The sequence below is a fragment of the Phacochoerus africanus genome, chromosome 13 (genome assembly GCF_016906955.1).
Source record: "Phacochoerus africanus isolate WHEZ1 chromosome 13, ROS_Pafr_v1, whole genome shotgun sequence".
Lineage (NCBI taxonomy): Eukaryota > Metazoa > Chordata > Mammalia > Artiodactyla > Suidae > Phacochoerus > Phacochoerus africanus.
In genome coordinates, this window is record NC_062556.1 from 4,350,358 (window position 1) to 4,378,030 (window position 27,673).

The 27,673-nt window shown below is 48.6% G+C and overlaps 1 protein-coding gene across 4 annotated transcripts in view; it reads left to right on the top strand.

Moving 5' to 3' along the window:
* The window catches only part of WASF3 (WASP family member 3), a 103,176-nt gene extending 75,535 nt beyond the window's left edge, over positions 1-27,641 (top strand). For 3 of the 4 annotated variants that reach the window (XM_047755853.1, XM_047755855.1, XM_047755854.1), the window contains exons 5-10: positions 2,554-2,707; positions 7,403-7,520; positions 16,794-16,969; positions 20,978-21,232; positions 22,583-22,950; positions 24,887-27,641. In XM_047755853.1, the coding sequence (XP_047611809.1) occupies positions 2,554-2,707; positions 7,403-7,520; positions 16,794-16,969; positions 20,978-21,232; positions 22,583-22,950; positions 24,887-25,044 (1,229 nt within the window). In that variant the 3' untranslated portion in view covers positions 25,045-27,641. Of the gene's footprint in view, positions 1-2,553; positions 2,708-7,402; positions 7,521-16,793; positions 16,970-20,120; positions 20,288-20,977; positions 21,233-22,582; positions 22,951-24,886 lie in introns of all 4 variants that reach the window. The other variant, XM_047755856.1, reaches the window with a different exon arrangement.
* Positions 27,642-27,673: the final 32 nt, after the last annotated feature.

The following is a 27,673-nucleotide window of genomic DNA, read 5'->3' on the forward strand; positions in this document are numbered from 1 at the left end:
GACGGGGGTGATGCCTCACAGGGAATTCCTGCCACCTCCTTGGGGTCCAATGCTGATCTTTCATCTTCTCTTTTCCTGGAGGAACAGAGGGGGGAAACCCTCAACTTTCGGTGAATTGGTCGTTAGGAGTCACATCGTGTCCACTTTATGTGCCAAACGCTCTTTAAATCAGCTACATGTGCAGTATTTGTTTTAAGGGCCCCTGAGTGCATCCGTGTTAGAAGTCCCAGTGGAGGTTATTAGTAGTTATTTTAAGGAGCTTTTCTTACCTAAAAATCACACAGTCACTCCAAGATACTGTCCAGCAAAAGGGGAGGGTTGCACCCACGCAGCGTGATGGGGTGAGCCCTTCCTCCCCCCGCTCTCCTTAGGGCCGTGGCTTGTAAGGAATCGTGTTGATCCTGCCCTTGAACTGCCCAGGAGGGGCGTTTACCAAAGGCCTCTGGGCTTCGGGGTTTTAGGACAAAGTTAGTATCGCCAGGCACTGGGTGGTCATTTTGATGCTACAGTGGCAACAAAATGAAAACTCAACAATTCCTTTTCAACATTTGCACCTGCTTTATCTTTTGAATCAAAGACTGAGATTAGATTGGAAAAATCTGCCCCCCCCCCCAAAAAAAGCCAAGATGGGCTGTTTTCTATTTACTTTGGAAAGTGTTCAGATTAAAAATTATTGGAGTTCCCGTCGTGGCTCAGTGGTTAACGAATCTGACTAGGAATCTTGAGGTTTCGGGTTCGATCCCTGGCCTTGCTCAGTGGGTTAAGGATCCGGCATTGCCGTGAGCTGTGGTATAGGTTGCAGACGCTGCTTGGATCCCGAGTTGCTGTGGCTGTGGTGTAGGTCGGCAGCTACGGCTCCGATTGGACCCCTAGCCTGGGAACCTCCACATGCCGAGGGAGCAGCTCTAGAAAAGGCAAAAAGACAAAAAAAAGAATTGTTTTTTTACCTTCATGTAAGGGTGTTTCGATTTCTCTCATTGCATTAAAAGGATCCCAGCTTCTGATACTTCTCGGCCTGTGATTGTAGTATTTATAAAAAGTGAAGGTTTCCTTTTTTTAAAATGTAGAAATTTATGTAATTATCCCTCATTGTTTTTTAAAAAAAACTATTTTCTTGTGTTCAGATCTTTTTCAGAGGTCAAAGTTAAATATTGCTGTTAATAATTTAACAGCAATATAACACTGATATTTAATATTTGTTATGAACGTTCTTTTCCAACAATAAGTAGGAAGCTGAAGACATGCTCTTTTTAACCCAATTTTAAAAATTTACCTTTTATTTAAAAAAAGGAAAAGTTTAAGAGTTCCCATTGTGGTTCAGTGGTTAATGAACCCGACTAGCATCCATGAGGATGTGGGTTTGATCCTTGGCCTCACTCAGTGGGTTAAGGATCCGGCGTTGCTGTGGCTGTGATGTAGGCTGGTGGCTGCAGCTCAGATTTCACCCCTAGCCTGGGAACCTCTATATGCCGCAGGTGCAGCCCAAAACAGACAAAAAAGAAAAAAGGGGAAAAAAAAGCATATAGCTACTTGGTCTGTTCAGATAAGGAATTTTTTGCCATCTCAAATCAGTCATTCACTTTTTGAATTGGTATTACGATAGCTTTTTTAAAAAGGCATATTCGTCTTCCGTTTTTTGTTGGCTCTTATGATTGTAAATCTCGTGATAAACCTCACCCGGGAAAAGGTTTACCTTTAGGTTAAATCTCATGAGATTCTACAGTGTTATCTTGTATCCTTAAAAATCCCTTTCCAATCAAGATTCTGCCTTTTTCCCTTTCTTTGGCGTGGCTGTTAATGTAGAAGAAACACTTGACCAAGGTAGGAGCTCTGTGCTCTGTTGGGGCTGCCACTTTTCTCCTGGGTCATCTTGCTTGGGGAAGGTCATTCAGCGGTTAATGCACCAGCTCGCCCACCTCAAAAGTCAGGGTCGAGGTCAAGGTCAGATTGATACTTGAGATGTAACATGTTGCACAAACTCAAGAAATAAGTATCATTAGCCGGTCCTCTCCCTTCGTGGTGTAGACTGCTGTCACGCCGCCTCATTTCTAGGACAAAAGGTATGTTGGAAAGTTCTGGCATCTTTCCTTAACCTGAGTGTTGGGAAACGTGAATGCGCTTTTTGCCTTCGTGTATTTTTTTTGCAGACCTTTTTCCCACGTGTGTTGTAATGAAAGTGGTATGAACGGTTTGAGCGACTCCCCCCCACCTCCCAAGATGCCCAAACCTTTGTGTTTACCTGCCTGTTCTTCTCATAACGCTCTTCCCGGGTGGTTTCTCAGAAACACTGTTTAAGAACGATGCTTCTCATACCAGGTTCAGTGAAATAATTATGTCGCTACAGAAGAAGGCAAGACGTGATTTGTAGAGATTGCTTGTTCATCAGAGGGAGGGACCGCTTGGACTGCTTACACCTGGAGTTCCCCGAACGATAAAAGACACCCCTCGGCTGTTCTAAGAGATGCTAGGGTTGGGAGTCAGGTTAGACTTGGGTTTTTAAACAGTTGAAATTATTTCCATATAACCCACCCCGGGGGGCTTTTCTCTAAATAGTGTCGCTGCAGGATATCAACATGAAAAAAGCTTTCAAAAGTTCCACCGTCCAAGACCAGCAGGTGGTTTCAAAGAACAGCATCCCGAATCCGGTCGCTGACATTTACAACCAGAGCGACAAGCCGCCGCCGCTGGACATCCTCACGCCGTACAGGTACGAAGGGACGAAGGGACAGGGGCGGCGCCCTGGGTCCCCACAGCCTTTCCAGTCCAGAGAGGACGGAGGCGGGCAGCGCGGCGAAAGCGTTGTCTCAAACTTGGGAAATAAGCATTTCGATGTTACTGTTGCCGAAACTCAGCCTCTGTCCACTGGTGCCGATTAGGAAGGGAGACAGGTGGGGGCAAAGGAGAAGAAAACGGCTTTTACTGCTTTGCCAGGCGAAGGCGGCCACAGCAGGCTAATGCGCTAAACACGTTAGCCTCCTCTGGGGCAGAAGTGCAGGGAGTTTTCTTTACAACAACCATTTATTTTTTTTGCGTGTTTGTTTGTTGTTGTTGTTTTGTTTTTTTGTCTTTTTAGGGCCGCTCCCGCAGCCTATGGAGGTTCCCAGGCTAGGGGTCGAATCGGAGCTGCAGGTGCCTCCCTACGCCAGAGGCACAGCAACGCCGGATCCCAGCTGCATCCTTAACCCACACTCCAGCTTGTGGCAACGCCAGATCCTTAACCCACTGAGCGAGGCGAGGGATCGAACCTGCATCCTCATGGATCCTAGTTGGGTTCATTACCCCTCAGCCACGACAGGAACCCTGTTCAGGAAGTTTTGTAGTCTAAAAGTAGAAAAACAGGGTTTCAGGCAAGACTCAGGCTTGGGGCAGACATGCGTCTTTCTTCCTTTGGGGGAATCTTAGTCATGGAAGCTGGTGTCAGGGGATCTCGGCGTGAGCCTGGCGGTGGGCTTCTGGGTTATTGCCTAGAATAACAGTACTTGTGAAAAGGGCATATTGATCAGAGATTTGAACAAACTAGGAATGTTCCTGAAAAAACGTCCTGTGCTTTTCATCTTTAACCCACAGGCCATTGTGCTCCGGGCGCCTCATCTTCAGCGCGAAGGTGATTGTGTTTAGGGGGCGATGAAGCCAGGGGGGCGCACAAGGCGGGGCTCCCAGCTGTTCCGTTTTAAAGTATTTAAGCTGCTCATTTCTAGAAGCAGCAGAAGGACGAGCACTTTTCTCTGAGGTGCAGAGGATGCCTCCATCATGACTGCATCCCTTGAGGGGGAACCAGGACCCTGCCCCAAGGCTGCGCTGCTGTTCGTTGACGGCTCCTCCCTGGTCTCTGCCCCCCCCCCCTTCCATGATCAGCAACGCCCAAAACCTGCCCCTTGGAGCTCAGGGAAGGGCATGGAGGCTGAATGAGGCCCGTTTCCTAACAACAAGAAATGGGGGACCCAGAAAGGCTTTTGTGCCCAGGAACCCCTCAGGGCTCTGTGTGGTTTCATTATCCACCACGAAAGTAGTTATTTGCAGAATTGCTGAGGTCGGGAGTATTTCAAAAGGTAGATGAACTTCCCAAGAGACCCGTGAGCTCTGGTGTTACTAGTTAGCCTTCACCCACATGTCCCTTAGGTAGGAGTGGGCACGTCACATGGTAACCATGTGTGTGGTTGTGTCGTTCCTCGAGTTCAAGGTCAAGTCTAAAGGAGCGGCATGATTCACGTGTAATGCACCTGTCGCAGCCTCTCAGCCCCGCAGAGACGTCTGTTGTCTCCTTCAGAAAAATACGTTCTGCAGCATTAGGGGTTTTTCTTAGAGTGAATCTCTAGTCAAGAAATTAACCTCCTGTTGTTGTAAGGTGGTAGAGGACACATTATCGGGACCGAACTTCCAAGAAAAAGAATGGGAAATAAATTGCGCAACAAAGCAACATTAAGAAACGCACTTAGATGCAGACTGTCGCCTTTGGAATGGATTAGCAATGAGATCCCGCTGTGTAGCGCTGAGAACTATGTCTAGTCACTTAGGATGGAGCATGAGAACGGGAGACAAAAGGGTGTGTGCATGTGTGTGTAGCTGGGTCACCATGCTGTACAGTGGAAAAAAAAATGTACTGGGGAAATAACAATAAAGAAAGGAAAGGAAAGGAAAAGGGAAAGGGAAAGGGAAAGGGAAGGAAAGAAGGAAGAAAGAAAGAAAGAAAGAAAGAAAAACTAATTGTGCCCTTTAGAACACCTCTCCGTTCTCCTGCCACACAGTGTGTTCTTTGCAGTTTTCAGGCTTGTTCGCCATGTCCCTCGGGGCATGTGCTGTCCCCACCATCTCTTTGTCCCCTGCTGAGCTCGCTCCTTAGCCTCTGATGGGCTCAGACTGTGGGGTGGGCCTTGCCCCCCCCAGGGCCAGCCCTGCTGTGAAGGCCTTCCTGAATTCACCGAGTCCTTCTTCACGTCCACCCCTGCCCTTTCCGGGACGAGCCCAGAGGTTTGCTTGATCTGAATTCCTATCCTTTCTCAGGGTCCAGGGGAGATGTTTGGATCTGCCCTTTATTGCATCTCTGCTGGTAGAGCAGTGGTGCAAACTGCATCCTTTCTCTCGGGCTGGACAGGGAGATTCTCCCGAAAGTGTAACAGATTCCATGGCAACTGTGATGGGAGAGGCCCGACATGCCACATTTTTCTCTCAAACACAGACTTTTCTGGAGGGTTTAGCACACTCAGAAATTAATGATACATACGAACAGTAGTAATTGTAAGCCCATCATTTTAACTTGTGTTTTTCCTTCTGTTCATTAGGCATTTTTCTGGGGCGGGAGTTCCCGTTGTGGCATAGTGGGAATGAGTCTGACCAGGAACCATGAGGTTGCGGGTTCGATCCCCGGCCTCACTCAGTGGGTTAAGGATCTGGTGTTGCCATGAGCTGTGGTGTAGGTCAAAGACAAGGCTTGAGTCCTGCCTTGCTGCGGCTGTGGTGCAGGCCAGCAGCTGTAGCTCCAATTAGACCCCTAACCTGGGAACTTCCATAGCCATGGGCGTGGCCCCAAAATGAGAAAAAAAAAGAAAAAAATTTCAGTTTTCCTTAGCATAGAGCCATGAGAACTCGGTAAAATTTTCCTGAGAAACTCTGTTAAATATTTTGTTCCAAAGGGGGGAAAAAAAAAACCCAGAAAATTCAGTGAACCACTTATACGTGATTAATCAAGATAATGACTAAATGTTTGTGGTGACTTAAAAATTTTAATTGCATAAAAAATGACGCTGTTCATATGTATTGTGTGTGGATTCAGTTTTATGGAAAAGCAAAATGTTTCTGACTTTTAAATACTGTGTCTAAAAATAGTGCCAACCCAAATCTACTTATTATTAATACGAAAATGTTTTGTGTAAAAAAACCCTCGAACTTTTATGTTTGAGCTTAAATATGACACAGTCTTAAATGTGAAAGTAGAGTGTGACTGAAGCAGCAAGCGTTTAGTTGTGCTAAACGTGGGCATTCTTATATTCTGATGTCCAGTTGAACATTTGTTAAGCATATTAGTCCCATTAAGTATGAGCTCATCCACCAAAGTGTCAGCTCCATTTTTTTTTTTTAAAAGAAGATGCTTTTAGGGAGTTCCCACTGTGGCTCAGCGATAACCCGACTAGCATCCATGAGGACTTGAGTTCGGTCCCTGGCCTCGCTCAGTGGGTTAAGGATCCGGTGTTGCCGTGACTTTCAGATGGAGCTCCCAGCTGAGCTTCCTGGGAGCCTGGCTTGTGTTATTTGACATTGAGAAGCGTGTACGCTTCCGGCCACAGCGCAGCAGGAGCTTCAAAGCAGAGCCCCCCTCAGTAATTCGCGTCACTTTCTTTGACTATTTGGCTGTGCACTCTTTCCTGTTCTTTTTTCTCTGATTTTTTTCTTTCTCCCTGTGCCTTAAATGACTAATTGAAGTGCTCAGTTGAAATATAAATGTTCTGCTTCCTCCCGAGGGTAATACACAGGCGAGGTGCTTTAAGGCGTTAGCAGAATAGGGTATTCAGTTGTTCTCAGGATTATTTTGAGGCTTTGCTATTCATTGATTTGTAGATAGACATGACAGCTTTAGGTTCATATTGGCTGAGTTATTACTGGCTTTGTGACAATTGAGTAACTTACACAAAAACATGAAATATTTCTTAGAACATAGTAATTGTAGCAGTTCTTGAAAATGAAATGCCTACAGGTAAATTTTCTTGAAAAAGACCTAGGTTGCCGCTTTTTATTCCTAGGTACATTTATGCACCATGAACATTTTTGCTTCTTTCCTGATGGAATTGTAGATGTTGGGCAAACCTGATTAGAAAAAAAGGACAGGGAGTTTCCATTGTGGCTCAGCAGGTTAAGGGCCTGATGTTGCTGCAAGCTGTGGCATAGGTAACAGATGCGGCTCAGATCTGGTGTGGCTGTGGCATAGGCTGGCAGCTGCAGCTCTGATTCACCCCCTAGCCTGGGAACCTCCATGTGCCGCAGGTGTGGCCCTAAAAAGACAAAAGGACAGAGTATTTGCTAATTTTTATCCTAAGGACATTGTCATTCCACAGTAAAAGTGAATGTATCTATACTAAGATGCCACCCGTCTCTGTGTGCAGCCCCCATTGGAAGAAACAAAACATATCTCGAAATAACAGCAACATTAAATATCGCTAATCCGAATTTGTCTGTAGCTAATCCGAATTTGCAAGAGCAGTTTTTACTTAACTCTTCAAGAAAAAATTGCTGTTCTTATGTGTCTCCGTATTTTTTCACGTACGGAAGACTGAGAGACTTACCAACATGATAGGACAGTTTCTAGAGGCTCATGCAGGTGGCATCCTCTCCTGAGTTACAATGAACATTTAACCCCTTACAAAAACATCTAACTTTTTTTCTTTCTCACTTGCAATACGTTGACTTACAGAGATGATAAAAAGGATGGGCTGAAGTTCTATACTGATCCTTCCTATTTCTTTGACCTCTGGAAAGAAAAAATGCTGCAGGACACAGAAGACAAAAGGAAAGAGAAAAGACGCCAAAAGGTAAAGGAATCCTAGTGCGGAAAGCGTGCATATCCTTGTGTAAGTGGGATTCTCACTTAGACATTTAAGCTCAGTCAGTCCTTTATTTAAAGCGTTCAGAAGTTCCCGTCTTGGTCCAGCGGAAACGAATTTGACTAGGAAGCATGAGGTTGCGGGTTTGATCCCTGGCCTTGCTCAGTGGGTTAAGGATCCGGTGGTGCCGTGAGCTCTGGTGTAGGTCGAAGACGTGGCTCGGATCCTGTGTTGCTGTGGCTCTGGCGAAGGCTGGTGGCTACAGCTCCGATTGGATCCCTAGCCTGGGAATCTCCATCTGCCGTGGGAGCAGCCCTAGAAAAGGCAAAAGACAAATAAATAAATAGATAAATAGATAAATAAATAGATAAATATACAGATAAATAGTTGAGATGTTCAATGCTTAAGTTTCTGAAGAGGTTGCATTTCACACGTGAAGATACTGACTGATCTAACACAGTGATGCTGTTTTCAGCAAATACTGTTGATTTGTTCTCTGATCCTTGCTTTGCTTTAACGAAAGCAGTGGCTAAAATCTCACTTTTGGGAGCTCCCGTGGTGGCTCAGTGGTTAACGAATCCGACTAGGAACCATGAGGTGGCGGGTTCGGTCCCTGGCCTCGCTCAGTGGGTTAAGGATCTGGTGTTGCCGTGAGCTGTGGTGTAGGTTGCAGACGCGGCTCGGATCCCGCGTTGCTGTGTCTCTGGCGTAGGCCGGTGGCTGTGGCTCTGATTCAACCCCTAGCCTGGGAGCCTCCATATGCCGCGGGAGCGGCCTTAGAAAAGGCAAAAAGACCAAAACAAAACAAAAAAAAACCACCTCACTTTTGTTTGAAACTGTGTTTTGTGACCTTTCTCCTCCTGTTCTTTCAAATGTTGTACAAAAGACACATTCCATGTCAGCTGGAGTGAGCTGCTTCGGTCTCTTTCACGTTATTGTCGGGCTGCCACCCACCCGTGATGAAGGCCTTGGCGAGATGTTCCCGTGGGGTTGAGACGCGTGTGCGAACTGCCCGTTCAGAGCATAGGACTTACTAACCATGGGCGTCCCCTTCTGAGGTTGAGAAGCAGCCTCGTCGCAAGCCCCTCGGGAGGGCAGGCCCGCCCGCAGGTGGCGGAGCTTCTGTTTTGAACACTGGTCCTTCGGGTGGGTCCGCAGTGAGATCCTGCCGTACAGCCCAGGGACCCACGTCTAGTCACTTGTGACGGAACACGACGGAGGATAAGGGGAGCGAGAGGATGCATACGCATGTATGTATGACTGGGCCACTTGACAGCAGAAGCTGGCAGACCATTGTGAATCACCTACAGTAATTTTTTTTTAAAAAAGAACCTTGTCCCTTTGGGGCTCAGAAATTAGACTTAATTACAAAGCAGAGTTGAGTGTTTAGAGGCAGGTATTTACTAAGACCTTTCTGTGCGAGCTGTGTTTTTACGATGACCGCCTGGTTGGTGTGACACATACTGGGGTGTGGTAATTACACGGAGAGCTGGGCATTTTAAGGGCCGGCTGCCTGGAGCGTGGGAGGCGCGACGGTGTGTTGGCCCAGTAGCAGTGACCGTTGAGGGTGGAGGAGGACTTGAGGTTTGAAGACAGGGTTTAGAAAGGCCACAAGGAACACACAAGTGTAAGCGGTCACCACTGATTCCAGGAGAGTCCCCAGCCTTGGAAGAGCCATGCCATGCGTGCCCTGCTCAGGCTGGCAGGTTGGGGAGACTTAATGGAAATTCTTAGAAGAATGGCTGAGTATTCACGTGGAGAAAAGGAAGATGCTAGCCCCTTGAAAAGGAACAGAGATTTCAAGGCTTGTGGGTCTGAATCCCCAAACCTTTTTAGGGGAACAGGGCAGAACCCCGAAGCTTTAAAGAATACTTTCCTTTTAAACGTAGCTCCTTTAAAATGGCCTCACTTCTGCCTAGAACTGTCATTGACACGTGTGGCAAAAAGACTTAACTTTTTTGCCATTGTTCTTCAGGGGAAAGCAGACTTAATCTGTTATTACGTTGTGAGCACCGTGTCTTCAGAATTATTTGTCGTTTCCTTGGCAGTTTTGTCTCGTTCCATATTCCTCCAGCACATAAAATTCTGATGAGAATTTCTCATTCATTCATGTATATGATGGTTCTTTTTTGCATTCTTTCGAAAAGCGGTGGTGAAAAGAAAGGATTTTCCCCCTCGTGGAGATGCCAGCCTAGAGGAGGAGGCAAGCATTCAATAATCCTGCCCTCCTTTGGAACTCACAAAGAGGGAACGATACTTGAAATTTTTTAGTACACATCTGCTTGACACCGGAACAGAAAGAGAGGAAAAGAAAAGATAGCCAGGATTTTAGACACCCCACAGCCACGTTCAATTTGGAACGGACAGGTCTGACTGGAGGAAAAATTAGCTCAGAAAATTTGGGGATAAGAATTCATTGTTTCTGAACTTTCAATCTCCTTAGTTTGATGGTTTAAAAATATCTTTTAAAGTTATGCGAATAATGATGTCATCGTAAGGATCCAGTTGCAGTGATGGAGGAAGCCTGGGGGTGGGTACCCGGGAGCGGCAGGGGGTGGGGGTGACAGCGAAATGGGATGGCCCATTGAAAAGCACCCCACCGAGCTGCAAGGGCAGAGAATACAGTCGCAAAACTGTGTGTGTGTGTGTGTGTGTGTGTGTGCGCGCGCGAGCATGATGAGGAGGTGCAGGAGGAGTGCGGGGCTCATGGGGCCTTCAGGATGGAGGAGCCTTGTCAATAGAAGCAGCAGCTAAGCTCATCCTGGAGTGGGAACCAGCTGGGAATAGCCTCGGGGCTTTCGGGTAGGCAGCGTTGGTGGGATATGAGCATCGTGGTTAACGGTCTGTCACTGTGGGCGGGGGGCGGTGTCCGGTGCGTGTTGATGGGTAGATTGGAGGCTAAACCACTGTGAGGAGGTGGCAGGTGTTGTCATGTCTTCTCCCTAAAATTATACGCCACCATACGTCTCTTAAAAGCAGGGGTGATAGGTACTAGTTTGATAGAGTGGTTCTTAATCAGGATGTATATTGGAATCCATTGAAATCTCCATTTTTTTTTTTTTTTTTTGCTCTTCTGGTTTTAAAAGTGTGCAGACCATACATGGGGCTGTACCGTGCCAGCCTATACCAAAGTCACGACATGAGTTGAGAAAATTGGGGGCTATGTCCCCCCTGGCCTGGGCAGAGCTGCCCTCTCGTAGCAGATGAGTTAGTTACACATTTCAACCCTTTAAGCATTTGTGAAACCTGCGTGTTTCACAAAGTAGGTTTTATTCCTAGAATTGTACTGCACATGACTTCTACACGCGTACACAGACTTCTGCACAGTGACATAATCCAGAAGCACTTCCTTTTTATTTTTATTTTTATTTTTTTGTCTTTTTAGGGCCGCACTCACGGCATATGGAGGTTCCCGGCTAGGGGTCCAAGCAGAGCTGTAGCCCCTGGCCTCCAGCACAGCCACGGCCACGGCAACGCCAGATCCTTAACCCGCTGAGTGAGGCCAAGGACTGAACCTGCAGTCCTCCTGGATACTAGTCACATTCGTTTCTGCTGCGCCACACGGGAACTCCACTTTTTAATAGTTGTGTCGTATTCTGAAGTTTGGAGGCTGCATACACGCTTCACCCATCACTGACTTAGAGTATTTATGTTGCCTGGGTTCCTGTCCCCACAGGCAGATAGTTCTGCAGGCTCAGTTTCCCAAAGTGCAGCGTGAATTTAACATTTAAGAGACTGAGCCAGTTTATACACTCCTCCTGTCCTGATGAAATTTTTTATTTTTGGCATTATCTTCATATAGTTTGTTCCCTGTATCGGTCCGCTTCTTTTTTTGTATTATTCACAGTGTGTTACACTTTTTGGATGGCACATACAAGTGCTAGCGTACAGTACTTATCTTTCTCTGAGTTATTGCACTTAGCGTAATGTCTTCCAACTCCATTTGTAGCAATGCAAATGGAAAATTTTTGATTTTTTTGACTGAGTAGTTTTCCATTGTCACTGTGTATGTACCACATCTTTATTCATCTGCCAATGGACTATTTTTTTTTAAATGATTTTTATTTTTTTTCCATTATAGCCGGTTTACAGTGTTCTGTCAGATTTTCTGCTGTACAGCAAGGTGACCCAGTCACACATACATCTATACATGCCTTTTTCTCACATTATCCCGCTCCGTCATAAGTGACCAGATACAGTTCCCAGTGCTAGACAGTAGGATCTCATTGCTTATCCATTCCAAAGGATTTATTAACCCCACATTCCCAGTCCATCCCACTCCCTCCCCCTCCCCCTTGGCAAAAGCAAGTTCATTCTCCAAGTCCATGATTTTCTTTTCTGTGGAAAGGTTCATTTCTGCTGTGTGTTAGATTCCAGACATAAATGACATAATATGGTATTTGTCTTTCTCTTTCTGACATTTCACTTCATATGAGAGTCTGTAGTTCTATCCATGTTGCTGCAAATGGCATTCGTTTGTTCTTTTTTATGGCTGAGTAGTATTCCCTTGTGTATATATACCACATCTTCTTAATCCATTCATCTGTTGATGTACATTTAGGTTGTTTCCATGTTTTGACTACTGTGAATAGTGCTGCAATGAACATGGGGGTGCATGTGTCTTTTTCAAGGGAAGTTTTGTCCAGATATATGCCCAAGAGTGGGATTGCTGGGTCACGTGGTAGTTCTATGTATAGTTTTCTGACATACCGCCATGCTCTTTTCCATAGTGGTTGTGCCAATTTACATTCCCACCAACAGTGCAGGAGGGTGCCCTTTTCTCCACACCCTCTCCAGCATTTGTTATTTGTTGACTTGTTAATGATGGCCATTCTGACTGGTATGAAGTGGTAGCTCATAGTAGTTTTGATTTGCCTTTCTCTAATAATCAGGGATGTCGAGCATTTTTTCATGTGCTTGTTGGCCATCTGTACATCTTCTTTGGAGGAATCTCTGTTTAGGTCTTCTGCCCGTTTTTCAGTTGGGTTATTGGATTTTTTGCTGTTGTTTAAGTTGTTTGTATATTTAGAGATTAAAGCCTTGTCAGTTGTGTCACTGGAAACTATTTTCTACCATTGTGTAAGTTGTCTTTTTTTTTTTTATGGTTTCCTTTGCTGTGCAAAAGCTTGTCAGTTTAATTAGGACCCGTTGGTTTATTTTTGCTTTTATTGCTTTTGCCCTGGGAGTCTGACGTGAGAAAAGATTTGTAAGGTTGACGTCAGAGAACGTTTTGCCCGTGTTCTCTTCTAGCGGTTTGATGATCTCTTGTCTCCCATTTACGTCTTTGAGCCATTTTGAGTTTATTTTTGTGCATGGTGTGAGGGTGTGTTCCAGTTTCATTTTTTTACACGCAGCCATCCAGTTTTCCCAGCACCACTTGCTGAAAAGACTGTCTTTTTCCCACTTTATAGTCTTGCCTCCTTTGTCGAAGATGAATTGACCGTAGGCGTCTGGGTTTATTTCTGGGTTCTCTGTTCCATTCGATCGGTCTGTATGTCTGTTGTGGAGCAGGTACCACATGATCTTGATGACTGTGGCTTTGTGGTGCTGCCTGAAGTCTGGGAGAGCGATGCAGTGGATAGGGATTGCGTTGAATCTGTAGATGGCTTTGGGTAGCATGGCCATTTTTACAATATTGATTTTTCCAACGCAGGAGCATGGGATATCTTTCCATTTATTTGAATCCTCTTTAGTCTCCTTGATTAATGTTTTACAGTTCTCAGTATGTAAGTCTTTTACCTCCTTGGTCAGGTTTATTCCCAGGTATTTGATTTTTGGGGGCCCAATTTTAAAAGATACTGTATTTTTGTATTCCTTTTCTAATATTGTGTTGTTAGTATACAGAAATGCAACTGATTTCTGAAGGTTCATCTTATGTCCTGTTGCTTTGCTGAATTGGTTGATCAGTTCGAGTAGTTTTTGGGTCGAGTCCTTAGGATTTTCTGTATGTAGTATCATGTCTTCTGCATACAGTGACAATTTTGCCTCTTCTTGTCCAATTTGGATACCTTTTATTTCTTTTGTTTGTCTGATTGCTATGGCTAGGACTTCCAGTACTATGTTGAATAAAAGTGGTGAGAGTGGGCATCCTTGTCTTGTTCCAGATTTTAGAGGGAAGGCTTTCGGCTTTTCTCCATTATTACGTTTGCTGTGGGTTTGTCATAAATGGCCTTTATTATGTTAAGGTATGTTCCCTCTATACCTGCTTTGGCAAGAGTTTTTATTGTGAATGGATGTTGGCTTTGTCAGATGCTTTTTCTGCATCCACTGAGGTGATCATGTGGTTTTTTACTTTGCTTTTCTTAACGTGGTGGATGACATTGACTGATTGGTGTCTGTTGAACCATCCTTGTGAACCTGGGATGAATCCCACTTGGTCGTGGTGTATGATCTTTTTAATATGTTGTTGGATTCGGTTGGCTAAAATTTTGCGGAGAATTTTTGCGTCTATATTCATCAAAAATATTGGCCTATGGTTTTCTTTTTTGGTGGTATCTTTGTCTGGTTTTGCTGTTAGGGTGATGGTGGCGTCATAGAATGTCTTTGGGAGTGTTCCTTCTTCCACCTTTTGGAAAAGTTTGAGGAGGATGGATGTAAGTTCTTCTCTGTATGTTTGGTTGAATTCTCCAGTGAAACCATCTGGTCCTGGACTTTTATTTGTAGGGAGTCTTTTAATGACATATTCAATTTCATTTCTAGTGATCAGTCTGTTCGGTTGATCTATTTCTTCTTGATTCAGTTTTGGCAGGCCGTGAGTCTCTAGAAAGTTGTCCATTTCTTCTAGGTTGTCAAATGTGTTGGCAAACAATTGCTCATAGTATTCTCTTACGGTTTTTTGTATTTCTGCAGTATCCATTGAGATTTCTCCTTTTTCATTTCTGATTTTGTCTATTTGGATTTTTTCTCTCCTCTCCTAGTGAGTCTCACCAGAGGTTTGTTGATTTTGTTTACCTTTTCAAAGAACCAGCTCTTGGTTTTATTGATTTTTTTCCCATCATTTTTTGAATCTCTATTTTATTGATTTCCGCTCTGATTTTTATGATTTCCTTCCTTGCTGCTGACTTTAGGTTTGGTTTGTTCTTCTTTTTCTAATTCATTTAGGGGTTGGGTTAAGTTGTTGGTTTGAGATTTTTCTTCTTTTTTGAGGAAGCCTGAAACCTTACGGATTTCCCTCTAAGCACTGCTTTTGCGGCATCCCATAGATTTTGAATGGTTGTGTCTTCCTTCTAATTTGTCTCCAGGTATTTTTTAATTTCCTCATTGACCCATTGGTTTTTTAGTAGCATGTTGTTTAGTCTCCATATAGTTGTTTTTTTCTCATTTCTGTTCCCGTGGTTGATTTCTGGTTTCATGCCATCATGGGCAGAGAAGATACTTGAAATAATTTCTATACTCTTAAATTTGCTGAGGTTAGCTTTGTGCCCCCGGATGTGGTTGATCCTTGAGACTGTTCCCTGTGCACTTGAGAAGAATGTATATTCTGATTTTTTGGGGTGTCATGTCCTGAAGATGTCAGTGAAGTCTAACTTTTCTCTTGTGTGCTTTAGCATCTCTGCTGCCTTATCGGTTTTCTGTCTAGAGGATCTGTCCATTGATGTGAGTGGGGTGTTAAAGTCTCCTGCTGTGATTGTGTTCCCATCAATTTCTCCTTTTTGTGTCTGTTAGTATTTATTGTGGGTATCTGGGTGCTCCTATATCAGGGGCATATATGTTGATGATTGTATTATCCTCTTCTTGAATGGATCCGTTTACCATTAAATGGTGTCCTTCTTTGTCTGTCTTTATGGCCTTCGTTTGAAAGTCTGTTCTGTCTGATAGGAGTATTGCAGCTCCTGCTTTCCTGTCTCGTCCTTTGGCATGAAGTATCTTTTCCCATCCCCTCACTTTCAATCTGTGTGTCCTTTGCCCTAAGGTGAGTCTTTTGTAGACAGCAGATTCTAGGTTTTTGCTTTTTTATCCAGTCTGCCCTCTGTGTCTTTTGATTGGAACATTCAGTCCATTGACATTTAAGGTGATTTTCGATAGATCCGTATTTATTGCCATGTTAAACCTTGTTTTCCAGTTGATTCTATGTATCTCCTTTCTTCCTTTCTTTTTTTGGTTGGGTGATTTCCATTTATTTTATGCTTATGTACTTTTCTTCTTAGTTTTTGTGAATGTAATGTTTAGTTTTGATTTGTGATTGCCCTGTTTTTCGAGTATGTTAACCCCTTTTGATATCTGCCTGCTTTTATAGCTTGATAGTCATATAGGCTCAAACACATTATGTAAGAAAAGAAAAAGTCATTTTTCTTACTTTCCTTCCCCATATTCTATGATTTTTAAGTCTTTTTTTTTTTTTAATATCTTCATGTTTGTTCTTTTGCTGCACCTTGTGTTTATCACTGCGTTTCTTCTGCCAGCGTTCAGTAGATATTCTGTGTGAATCGTTTTACTTGGAGATGTGTTTTTTTGATGTGCTTGTGGGAGAAGGTGAGGAGATGTCTTACTCCTCCACCATCCTGATCCTTCTCCTATTTTCTGGATGCATCCCCCATCCTCCAAAAAAGAGTGAGCCTGGGGACATAAAGGCCTGAGGTCACCTCCTTAAAGAGGAGCCGATCTCAGGCTGGAGGCAGGAAGAACATACAAACCACACCTAGGAATAACCGTCCTCGCCTTTAAAGAAGCACCTGCCTAGGACCCAAGTGTCTCTTGGATACGTTCTTGCTGGTAAAGTAGGGCTGGAGCAGGAACACTTCTTTGTACGGAAAGGTAAGTTCTTGCTTTTGGTTTGTGTGAAGCTCATTGCAAGGTTCGCTTAAATATTCTCGAATGACCTTTTAGGAACAATTGGAACACTTAAAATTATTTTTGAAAGACGATTGTCTGGTCTCAAGTCCGACTTGGGTGGTGGTGGGAGATGCTTCTCAGCAGGGTGTGGCCAGATGTGTATCTGTTTCGTGGGGAGCCGCGAGCTCCAGTGCACTGAAAACAAGCTCAGTCCTCGTGGGGTGAGAATGCTGTACCAAGGTGGAGGTACGCAGCTCTGGCAGGGGCAGCACAGTCGCTTGTGTGTGTTCATGTTGCATCGTCAAGTACCTGTTGCCTCTGTTGGGAAAGAGGAGCCCGTGCTTTGCTAGAATGTTCTGGGCCAGGGAGCGCCGGGAGCGGGCCTGCCCGGGCTGCACCGCAGGCGCGTTCCCGCCAAGGCGGCCGCACTAACCTGCTGTTTTCCTTCCCTTCTGTCTCGCCACGCTTGCCTGCCTTCCCGGACGTCAGGAGCAAAAGCGCATAGACGGCACAACCCGGGAGGTGAAAAAGGTTAGAAAAGCCAGAAACAGGCGCCAGGAGTGGAATATGATGGCCTATGACAAAGAGCTTAGACCCGACACCAGGTTGTCCCAGAGCGCGCACCACGGAGCATCTTCTGAGGGATCCTTGTCCCCAGACACTAGGTGTGTGCGCGTGTGCGTGCGCGTGCGTGTGAGCAGGGCGTGGCTGCCCTGCCAATGGAAATGCACGTGTAGCTTGGTGTTTACGTGGCCCACGATGAGTTTCCAGACGTTCCTTAAAAAGTAACGTTGCGTGCTTTTGACTCTGAAATATTTTTTTTTAGTAAAAAATGTTTTTTTTTTAATTTTGCATTGGGTTCCTTTGTGTGATTTTTCCATCTCGCTGACTTAACTTCAGTCCATCTGGTCGTAGTGTTTTAACGTCCATTCCGAGTTTGGGCTCAGTAACCGCCAACGACTGACACTTTCATTTTCATCCGCATCGAACTCCTTCTCTGCCTCTTTCGCTTCGCAGATGGCATTTCCTTTGCCACTTGGTGTGGAAACAATTGGTAGCTGGTAATTGATGGGACTGAGGAATAACTTCGTTGTTCCTCTTGATAACCTTTTCCAAAAGCGACGAACAAAAGAGCTTTTTGCTTCAGTTCAGTAATCGTGTGCATTCCAGTTGCAGGAGGAGAATTCCGTTGGAGTTTACTTGAAAAAACTGTTTAGCAATGAAGTAAAAACATTTCTTGCAGGTGTGAGAGATGCGGTTCCTAAGCTGCATTTATCACAGAAAGTCCTCACTGATCAACAGGAACTGACCAGTTTTAGCTTACGGTTAATTTCCTATTTCTGCTTCTGTAAAGTTGGAGTCTTCCGTCCGTTTACAGAATGTGAGTCAAGGATTCTTAACGTGATTCAAGGGTGTTTCAAAAACAGCAACAACCTGAACCCTGTGTTGCATCTGTTTTGTTTTTTTTTTTTTAAATGTTTCTCTTTCTGACCTCAGCGTTCAGCCCAGACGGACATACAGAAGAGGCTGATTAATGTTTGGTGGTTACAGCCTCCAGGAACATTCTGGGAGGCAGGGTCAGATGATTTTTCTGCACAAGCTGTTCCTGGCTAACTGCTGGGCCATCACTGGACCTGCAACTGAGCGGCAGCCTCAAGAGTGGGTCTTTAAGTCAGTTTATTTCTATGGAAAGTGAGAACGATGATATGCTTCTGCTCACGGCTGTTTGGGTGGGGGGAGGTCCTTGAACTTGACAGCTCCCAGGATGTTGGCTTGCTTTTTGGTTTTCTCCAGCTGAGTGGCGATTGTTTGCTCATGCAAAACAGGCACTTTCTAATACTCCCCTACCTCCTCCTTCATCTCAGGAGGTGCAGGTGGGAAGGTGACCTTTTGCATCCCGCAGTTGCATAATTGAGAGTCATTCTAGCATCTGAGATGAGACTGTTCCAAGTTGGGTATAAATTTGGCGGATTATATTCCTGAAATTATTTTGGAAATTTTTGTTTTTTTCTTTTACTAAAGCGAGTCACGTTTTTCTTATTATGAAATGAGATAAACTTTTTACACTCGGCTATTACAGAAAAAAATTACAAGTATTCATGATCCTATCCAGAGAAACTGCTATTTGCATTTGAGTGGGTTTCTTTGCTTGGTCTTTTTTTCTGTCTATGTGTGTGGTTTTTTTTTTGTTTTGTTTTGTTTTTTTAACAGAACTGAAACCATCGCCTGTGTTTTCTATCTTTGGATTTTTTTATTCTCATGCACGTAAAGGATTATTTGGAAATGTGGTTTTAATGGGTGTGTTCAGATAACAGAGAAGTGTGAGTATCAGGTTTCGTGGCGGGGGTGCACGTTCATACACGTCGCGGGCTTCGGCCCAGCATATAAACTCATCAGAGTTCTTGCTCTTCGTGGATGGTCAGGAATGGTTTGACTCTACGTGTAAATGTAGGATTAGACTCCCTCTTCCTTCACCAGAAGTACGATGCCCCTGTGGCCACGGTCCCTGTGCCTTTTCCCCTGGAGTTCTGGTGTTGCAGCTGCCCAGGGTCACCCGCAGGGCGCTGAGGAGTCATCTGAGCCTCACCACTTGCATGGGCCCTTCTCCCCATTGCCAGATAGCATCCCTCCAAAGTCTCTTTCCGTAACAGATAATTACAATGATCACGGCGCCTCAGGACCAGCCGCTCTTGCCCGAGTTGGTACCGAGTCTCGTCTGGCTGATTTCTGCCTTCCTGGGCGGGGGGTCCCCTGATCCTCTCTCTTCTCCGGCCTGCAGGCCCCTCTCCCACCCACCCTTCATCAAAGCCCCCCCCCCCCCCCAGGCTCTGCTGCTGTGACTCTCAAGACACTGAGCGCCCTGTCGCGTGCCCTCTTTAGTGTCTCCTTCTGGCCCTGCATCACCAAGGTGCTTTACACGCCAGCTCACTCCAAACGTGGCAGAGCATTTCCACTTCATGGCACCTCCCTGTTCTGGAGATAAGTGTGTTTCCCTTGGAAAGTCGGACCCAGTCTTTGACACAGCCCCCCCACCCCCGCACAGAGCCAAGCGCAGGTCATCAGGGATTCCAGCGTCTCAGGTATTAACAGTTAAAATTTTTTTTGTAATTGCTAAATCTCAGGGGACTCTATCCAGTCTCATGGGCTAGACCATGGTGGAAGGTAATACGAGAAAGGGGATGTATACATACCAATGCCTGGGTCACTTTGCAGAAATTGGCACACACTGTAAATCAACTGTACTTTAATTTTTATTTGTTTAATTTTTAATTTTTTAATTTGTATGTTTTTGCTTTTTAGGGCCCCCACCTGCAGCATATGGAGGTTCCCAGGCTAGGGGGTCAAATCGGAGCTACAGCTGCCGGCCGACACCACAGCCCCAGCAACGCAGGATCCGAGCCACCTCTGCGACCTACGCCACAGCTCACAGTAACACCAGATCTTTAACCCACTGAGCGAGGCCAGAGATTGAACCCGAAACCTCACGGTTCCTAGTCGGATTCGTTTCCGCTGCACCATGACAGGAACTCCTGTACTTTAATATTTAAAAAAATTATTTAAAAAAATGAGAATCAAGAAAATGTGCTCAACTTGAATGTAGGTCAGACTCTTCCCCCGTTAAAACTAGTTTTAACTCCTTTGCTAGCAGTGGGCCCAGTGGAGAAGACTGTCGCCCATGCAGGGTCGTCTGGAATTCGTCCTGCAGTCGGGGAGGAGAAAGCCCAGTCCCTTGTCCCCTAGAGAGCTTTTCGCCCCGGCTCTGGGAACCACCGTCTGACTTCCAAAGACCCGACGTGTGTTTGCCTTTTCCTTCAGAGAGAGAGACACAAGCTGAGTCCTAGCAGGAACCCGCAGATAAACGTGCGAAAAGTAAGAACGAGACGAGAAGAGTGGGAGAGACGGAAGATGGGCGTTGAGTTTATGAGCGACGCCGAGAAGCCGGAGCAGGCGGGGAGCGCGGGCCAGGCCGGGACGCCCAGAGGGTTCGTGGCTCGGCGGGGTCTGGGGTGGCCGCCCCGGCGGCCCCCGCCCGCTTGGGCACCGGGAGAGGCGGTGCCCGCTGCCCTGACGGCGCGGCCCGGTCACCCGGGTGCTGATGCCCGTGGCGTTGGCCCGCCCGCGGCGGCCGGGGACCAGCATCCTGCCAGATCTGCCGACTAATCCCGTCCCGACTAACCCCGTTCCTTTCAGAGGCTCCCACGCGCCTGTGCCTTCCGACGCCACGAAGGCCTCTGCCCGAGGCCCCGCGTCCCCCTCCCTGGGCGGAACCCCGCGTCTTGCGGCGCGTGCCGCGCTCTCCATGTCCGTCCTGCTCTTGCCCTCAGGGTGCGCGCGTCGTTACCCGTGTCTGTGCCTCGGCCGCCGACGCCTGCGTCTTAGACGCGTGTGGAAATCCCTGTCCTGTGTCGCGCGGCCGCTCCCGCAGCCGCAAGCGCGTCGCGAGGGGGAAGGGGCCTCGCGGTGGCCGCCGCGGCCCGGGGTCCCGGCGGCGCCGGAGCTCGGCCGCTGAAACCGCGACGGCCGCGGTGCTCGGAGCCGCGCGGGGCCGCAGCCTCGTGTCTAGACCAGCGGCCGAGCGTGTGGTTTGTGTGTGCGTTCAGATGCGCGCGGATGCCCGGGAGCCAGCAGCGCGTTCCCTCACGCGCGCTCTCGCACCCTGTTCCTGCCTCCAGGTCCCACGCGTCGGACGTCACGGACTACTCGTACCCGGCCACCCCCAACCACTCTCTGCACCCGCAGCCCGCGACCCCCTCTTCGTACGGGGCCGCTGAGGCGCCGCCGCACCAGGCCCCCGAGCACGAGTACCGGCCCCCGTCGGCCTCGGCCCGGCACGGGGCCCTGAACCGGCCTCAGCAGCCGCCGCCGCCCCCGCCGCAGGCCGCAGATGGGCCGCAGGCCTCCGCGCCGCTGGCGCCCGCCGACTACGGGTAAGGGGGCGTCGGGGCGCCGAGGGCACGGCGCAGGGGCCCTGCCGTGTGGGGCGGGGGAGTCTTGTCTCAGGCACCACACTCTGGAGGCCAGAACGCAGCCGGGACAAATGCGACTCACGCAGGGACAGAGCTCCCCTTGTGGCTCAGCAGGTTAAGAACCCGACGGCTATCCGTGAGGACCCAGGTTGGATCCCTGGCCCCACTCAGGTGGGTTAAGGGTCCAGCATTGCTGTGGCTGCGGCGTCGGTCGCAGATGCAGCTCCCTTTGACCCCTAGCCTGGGAACTTGCACGTGCTCAGGGCGCAGGGCCCCGCTGCCCCCTTCATTATTCCAGGTCAGGCTCGGGCTTGGCTGTCTTCGTGGCTCACAGTCCCTCTCTGTTGGAATGGGTGACGGAGCCAGGGCATCTCTAGGACACAGTCCCAACTGGTGAACTGGTCCCCCCCCCCTTCTCCATGAGGCCCCAGTGAACCGCGGAGACCCTGTGTCCCAAAGGACACGGCTGTGCAGGGCAGCACTTGGACCCGCGACCTTGGCATTATTCTGCCACCAGGTGCCCTTGTTTTCTGTCATTCGGGAACAAAATCAGACACCTCGTAAAGAAGAGCCTCGTGTTAGGTGTTTATTACTTGAGCTCCCACCTGCACTTTGAGAGGTGGCTGTTTAGGCATCACCTCGGCCTTGGATGAGGCGGCCCCTCCCAGCCAGTGCCCAGGGCAAAGGAGCCCTCTGTACGTTCAGGGTTCCCTTTACCCCAGAGCAGCGTGTGTCGCTTTCTCAACCCATGTCCCTCGGCCTCCTGAGGTTTTCTTGTCTTCCTGGCCACATGGTCCTGGATGTGGCCTGTGGCGGGGGCTCCGCAAGTCGGGATTCCGGGGGGGCCAGGGGCTCTTACCAAGTGTCGGGTGGAGACAGCCTGTGGGCTGGTTGGGGTGCAGCCCCCTCGGCTGAGTGGAATCCAGCAGATGCCTTGGCCGGAGGGGTCTTCGGAGCGTTGGCAGATCTGTTGGGGGACACTGTGGGCGTGGGGGTTTCCGTGTCCACCGGATAGAAAACAGAATTTCCATCCGATGGGCCACAGGACACTGGCGAGGCGGGCGTTGGCGCCGCCTCTTCCGAGGTGCCCCTGCCGCCAGCCCGCCCGTGCCCCACAGAGCTGCCTGCCGGGTGTTCGCTTCCTGCCGCGCAGAGCAGATGAGCGTGCATCCCACTTGTGACCAAGGCGTGGCTGTTGGCATCCTGCAGGGATTCCGTTCAAGTGACCATGCAGGCGTGTTTGGGGGGTGGCCTTTCTCGGAGGCGGGGGACCCTCCGTGGCCCCTGCTGACTGCTTGGTCTCTTGGCCAGGATGCTGCCGGCGCAGACCATGGAGTATTACAACCCCTCGGGGCCCCCGCCGCCCCCGCCGCCGCCCATGATTCCTTCGGCGCAGACCGCTTTCGTCAGCCCCCTCCAGATCCCCATGCAGCCCCCCTTCCCGGCCTCCGCTGCCTCCTCCTACGCCGGCCCGCCTCACGCTCCCTCCGGCGGGCTCGTGGTCACGGCCCCGCCGCCCCCAGGCCCCCCGCCGCCCCCGCCGGGCCCCCCGGGGGCGGGCTCCTCACTCTCCTCCTCCCCGATGCACGGCCCGCCGGGAGCCGAGGCCAAGCGGCAGGAAGCTGCGCAGCCGCCCATCAGCGACGCCCGGAGTGACCTCCTCGCTGCCATTCGGATGGGTGAGTGTGTCCTGGGACCCAGGCCCGCAGCCAGCCCGCCGCAGCTGGGACTCCTCTCTGCGCAGGGTGGAGTCGGGCTAAGGGGGCCTTGTTTGATTTTCTTTCAATGAGGGTAGATGAGTTTTTGCCAGTGCAGAGTAAACAGGTGATGCTAAAGCACCGAGACTGCAGGAAGGTTTGCTAGCCTCAAAATAGACAACAAAAGTGATCAGTAATTAATTGGATCTTTTTTCCCTGCATTCTGCTCTAAGAGTATCATGACAGCATGTCTTAGAGTGTTCATATTTTTAGTTTGATGTGCTCAGCCAGTAGTTTTGCAACATGTAAGCGGCAAAGTGCCCGTCACATGAACAGCCTGCGCTGAAGCCCAGAACACGAACCCTCAGGAAGCAGAGCGTCTCCAGCCAAGGTGGGGTGGGGGGGCCCTGAGCCTCCCTGCGTGCCCCTCCCCCTCGAAATCCCATGAAAAAAAGTCTGTTCCGCGTCGCTTAGTTCCTTGGCTGAGGGTCACCAATAAGATGCAGGAATGTTCCAGGAGCTTCCGGACCCTGGGGAGCCACACTGTCTCCTGGTCACAGCGTCACTGTTTCAGGCCAGAAGTGGCCGAGGAGGCATCCAGCTGGGGCATCCTCGAGGTCCTTCGTGGGGCACGGGGACGTCACTGCCTCTGCTTCTTGCTTGAGCACCCAGGAGCCAGGCCGGAGAGAGGCACAAGCCCTCCTGCGGGTCCCGGGGCTCTTATGAATGCTAGGCACCACGGGCTGCTGATTCTGTCCAGAAAAAGTCCCAGAGCTGTAGTAACCTTGGCGACCACGAATTTGGGCCCTGATAGGAGGGGGCTTTGACACCTGTGAGCCTCATCCACTGAGAACGACCCGTAAGCTGGGTCTAATCCGGAGGAAGCGCTGAGGCGCCCACACAGAGGGACCTCCTGCAGAACATGAAGGTCAGAGAACAAAGACCGAGGAGCTGCCCGGGTTAAGGGGCAGGAGTGAAACACAGCTCACGGAACAGGTGATCCCACGTTAGATCCCAGAGCTGGTGGAAAACGTTTTTCATTCATTTATCACAGTAGGCCTGTTTGCAAATTTTAAAGAAAATTTGTAGGCTAGGCGGTACTGTTTTCTCTCTGCTAACCATCTGACTTTGAGCTTTTTTTTTTTAAGGAAAGCCGTGGGAAGTATTTGGGGGCAGAGGGACATTCTCTGCCACTTACTCTCAAATGATCTGGGAGAACGTGTGTGAGTGAGAGCGCTAGAGGAAGGCGCTGCCGCAGATGTGGTTACGCGTTACCAGTTGGGAACCTGAGTAGGTTACGTGGGGACGTTTTCCTACCAGTCTCAGAGTATTTTATAGATCCGAAATTAATTTGCAGGAAAAAGTTAAACGCCTTAAATCGTCAGCCCATTTTGTCACTCACAAAAAAAGCAGGAGAGGAAGGCACCTGTATTTCACACCCATTTTCAACAGTCGTGGTTGAAACAAAGCCTCTGTTACCTCCCAGCTTAGCCAGGCCTTCTCGGCTGTTTCTCAAGCCTCTGGGTCCCAGGCATCCAGGAGCCTCTAATGACGATAGAGATGCTCGTGCTGGTTGGTCCAGCGTGACAGCCTCTGGCCACCATAAATCTGCCTTGAAACAGCCTCATGGGGTCAGTGCCTGCTGAATCAGGCTGTGCGGTTCTAGAGTGTTCCTTTCCAGTGTTCACGTGTGCTAAATCATAACTGACTTGCTTATATTTCAGTGCATGGCTGCGCAGAATGTTGCACCTCTGAGTACCCATTTTTCTCTTGGTTGGTGACTATGAAACGTCTGTTTCCCAAACTCCTCCCCTCCCACTGCGCAAAGGGTTTCTTCTAGTGGCAGGAGGGGAAGACAGACGTACCGGGCCGTTGCACGCAGAGGGGTCTCGTTCTAAGCTGCATCTCGTGTCTCTAGGGATTCAGCTGAAGAAGGTGCAGGAGCAGCGGGAGCAGGAGGCCAAGCGGGAGCCGGTGGGGAACGACGTGGCCACCATCCTGTCCCGACGCATTGCCGTCGAGTACAGCGACTCCGACGACGACTCGGAGTTTGACGACAACGACTGGTCCGACTGAGGCGGGTGCCCCGGGGACCGGGCCTGGGCAGCGTCTCCACCCTGTCAGTGGTCCCAGCACCAGGGAGTGGTGCCGTCCCCCCGTAGCTTAGCACCTTTTGTATCAATAATGTGAGATTGCTTTTGCACATCCCCCAGTTCTGGGTTTTTCAGTCTCGACCGTCTAATACTGAAGTGCCACTAAGCATAGCACCCCGTGCTGCCCCCCCCGAGGTGAGCTGTAACTACCGCGTCGTCCTGAAAACAGCCCTTGGCTTCCTGCCGCCGGGGTTCACGCCCCCGTCCCCGTCGCCCCGCACACCCGCTGTCTTGGTGAAGGCGTCAGGGCTTCGCCAGATGCTGGCTGAGCGTGAGGGTCGCGTCTGGCAGCTGTCGCCCACGCTGCTTCGACCTTTTGTGTGGTCTCGGTGTGTTTCAGACGAAGAAGCCGGTTCAGAGCGGGCTGGCCGGGGACAGCAGGTGTCTGTCTGTCGGCGGTGTCTTGCACTGGAATGTTCGCCTACTCCCGCTTGTGAGCTGGGACCCCAGCCCTTGCCGCAGGTCCCCCCACCCCGAGGGTGCGTACAGAGCCGGGCCGGAGGCGGCGGCTGCAACCGAGACCAGCCCTCTGTCCTCCAGGGGCCACTCGGCAGCCCCTGCCTGGGAGCGGCCCGGTGCTGTGGCCAATTCGGGGTCCAGCACGCGCAGGGCCTTCGCCCTGACCTAGAAGCACACGGGTCCCCTTCTCACGTGGCCGTGGGCACACGAGACTCCATGGCCACCTCGGATGGGAGTCACCCCCCCATCCTGTCACCCCCACCACCCCTCCCGGGTGGTGTGACGCGTGAGCCGGGCGGGTGGTCCTGGCTGGGCCGAGGCTCTCGAGGGAGGGCTTGGGTTCCGTCTTTCTGGAGGAAGGATGACCGCCAGGCGGGAAGAAAGCACCTTTGCCCCGGGCTTTGATCAGAGACGTAACCTCGCAGGTGTAACCTCCGCTCACGTCTTGGCGATGCCGCCTGGGCCGAGGGTGCCCGTGACTCCCACCCTGGCCGAGGAATCTGTGGCTAAAAGAGAGTCGTTTGGGCGGAGGGCAGGGGTGGGGATGGGCCGGGGGTCCTCTTAGGACGTTCCCGCCCCGAGTCACGTCTGTGTCCCCGAGGGACATGGACAGCCTGTGGGAGGTCGTGGTCTTTGGGTCGAGTCTGTGTCCTGGGCTTTTAGTCACCAGGTTTGGAGCTCCAGAAGCCTCAGGTCTGTGTCCCTTGTCCAAGTCTGTGCTCAGGCCAGGGTATCTGAGTCATTTCAGCTAAAACCCGCTCTTTGGCACACGCTTCTTGAGTTTCTGTTTCTCGGAGCCAGTCACTATAATTTTATCGCCTGTAAGTAGCAGTTATTAATGAGCGTTTCAGTTTCTAAATTCTCTTTTTTTTCAATGTGGAGGCCAACTGTGTTGGCTTTTTTCTTGGGAATCTTACCAGTTTTAGTCATATTTTGTCTGTTTTATAATATTTGGTCTTTAGTGTTACTTTTGGCTTAGAAATCACTTGCGTAATTCTAGAACTTATAATTGGTGATGCTTCTTCGTTTTACGTCCCTTCTGTTCTCAGGATGGAGAGAATGCATAAAGCTACTATCCATGTCAGGATTCTTCTATTTATATCTTATTACAATAAAAATTAGTGGCACTTTATTCATAAATATTCATAAGCCTGTTAATTATCGGTTGTCTTCCTGTGGGTTAATCAACAAGTTATTTTCAACTTGATTTTCTGACGAGTGAGAAAGCTTTTGCCCTGATGTGTTATGTAACCTTTAAAAGAATGGAAAAGGACTAAAATCCAGTTTAGCTTATTTTTTGCAGTATTTTTCTCAGCATATTTGATTTATTCTAAAAATGAAATCCAGACTTTTTCTAATACGATGTTACATGAAAAGGAAGAAGTGACTATTTTGAATTGTCAGTTGTCGTTTTCAAATGTACAAAGCAAAGGGAGAAAAAGACATTTAAATGCATACTTCTTATCTATAAATTTTACATTTCGAAGCAGTTACATGTTTGTTGTAAGGTTATTTTAAATTGGCCCCAGTCCCATCCCCCCCCCACTGCCATGTATGTTTAGTTTAATTTTTCACAAGCTTTTTTGCTCCTGTCGCAGCTACACGGAGGGGAGATTTCTCTACCGCGAATCAGCTGCACACCCCGTGATGTGGTTGACCTTCCGTTTTAGCCCCAAACCGTAAGAGTCGGTCGCTTAGGTTTTTCTTCGGTCAGAGTTGGAGAATTAGCCCTTTCATTTCAGGGAGTTTCTAGGATATTGAGATGTTTTCTGAGCACCAAGTGGTTAGATTGTGCAAGCTTTGTAATAATTTGCAGCTGAAACTCATGATACATTTTAATCCATTGGAGACTCATGGGAATGTATCAGCCAGAGTAGCAAGTACTTTTTGTTTTTAAACCGGAGTCTGTCATCTTGCAGTATTACTGATGCTATTGTAAATCGAATTTAAAGTGGTATTTAAAAAAACAACCTCCTGGTAAACGATTTTTATCTGTTTGTATATCTTACTATAGATTATGTACAAGTAACATCTGAATAAAATTACACTTTTAACCCTAAACCGGTTTTGCTTACTTATAACAGTGTTGTATG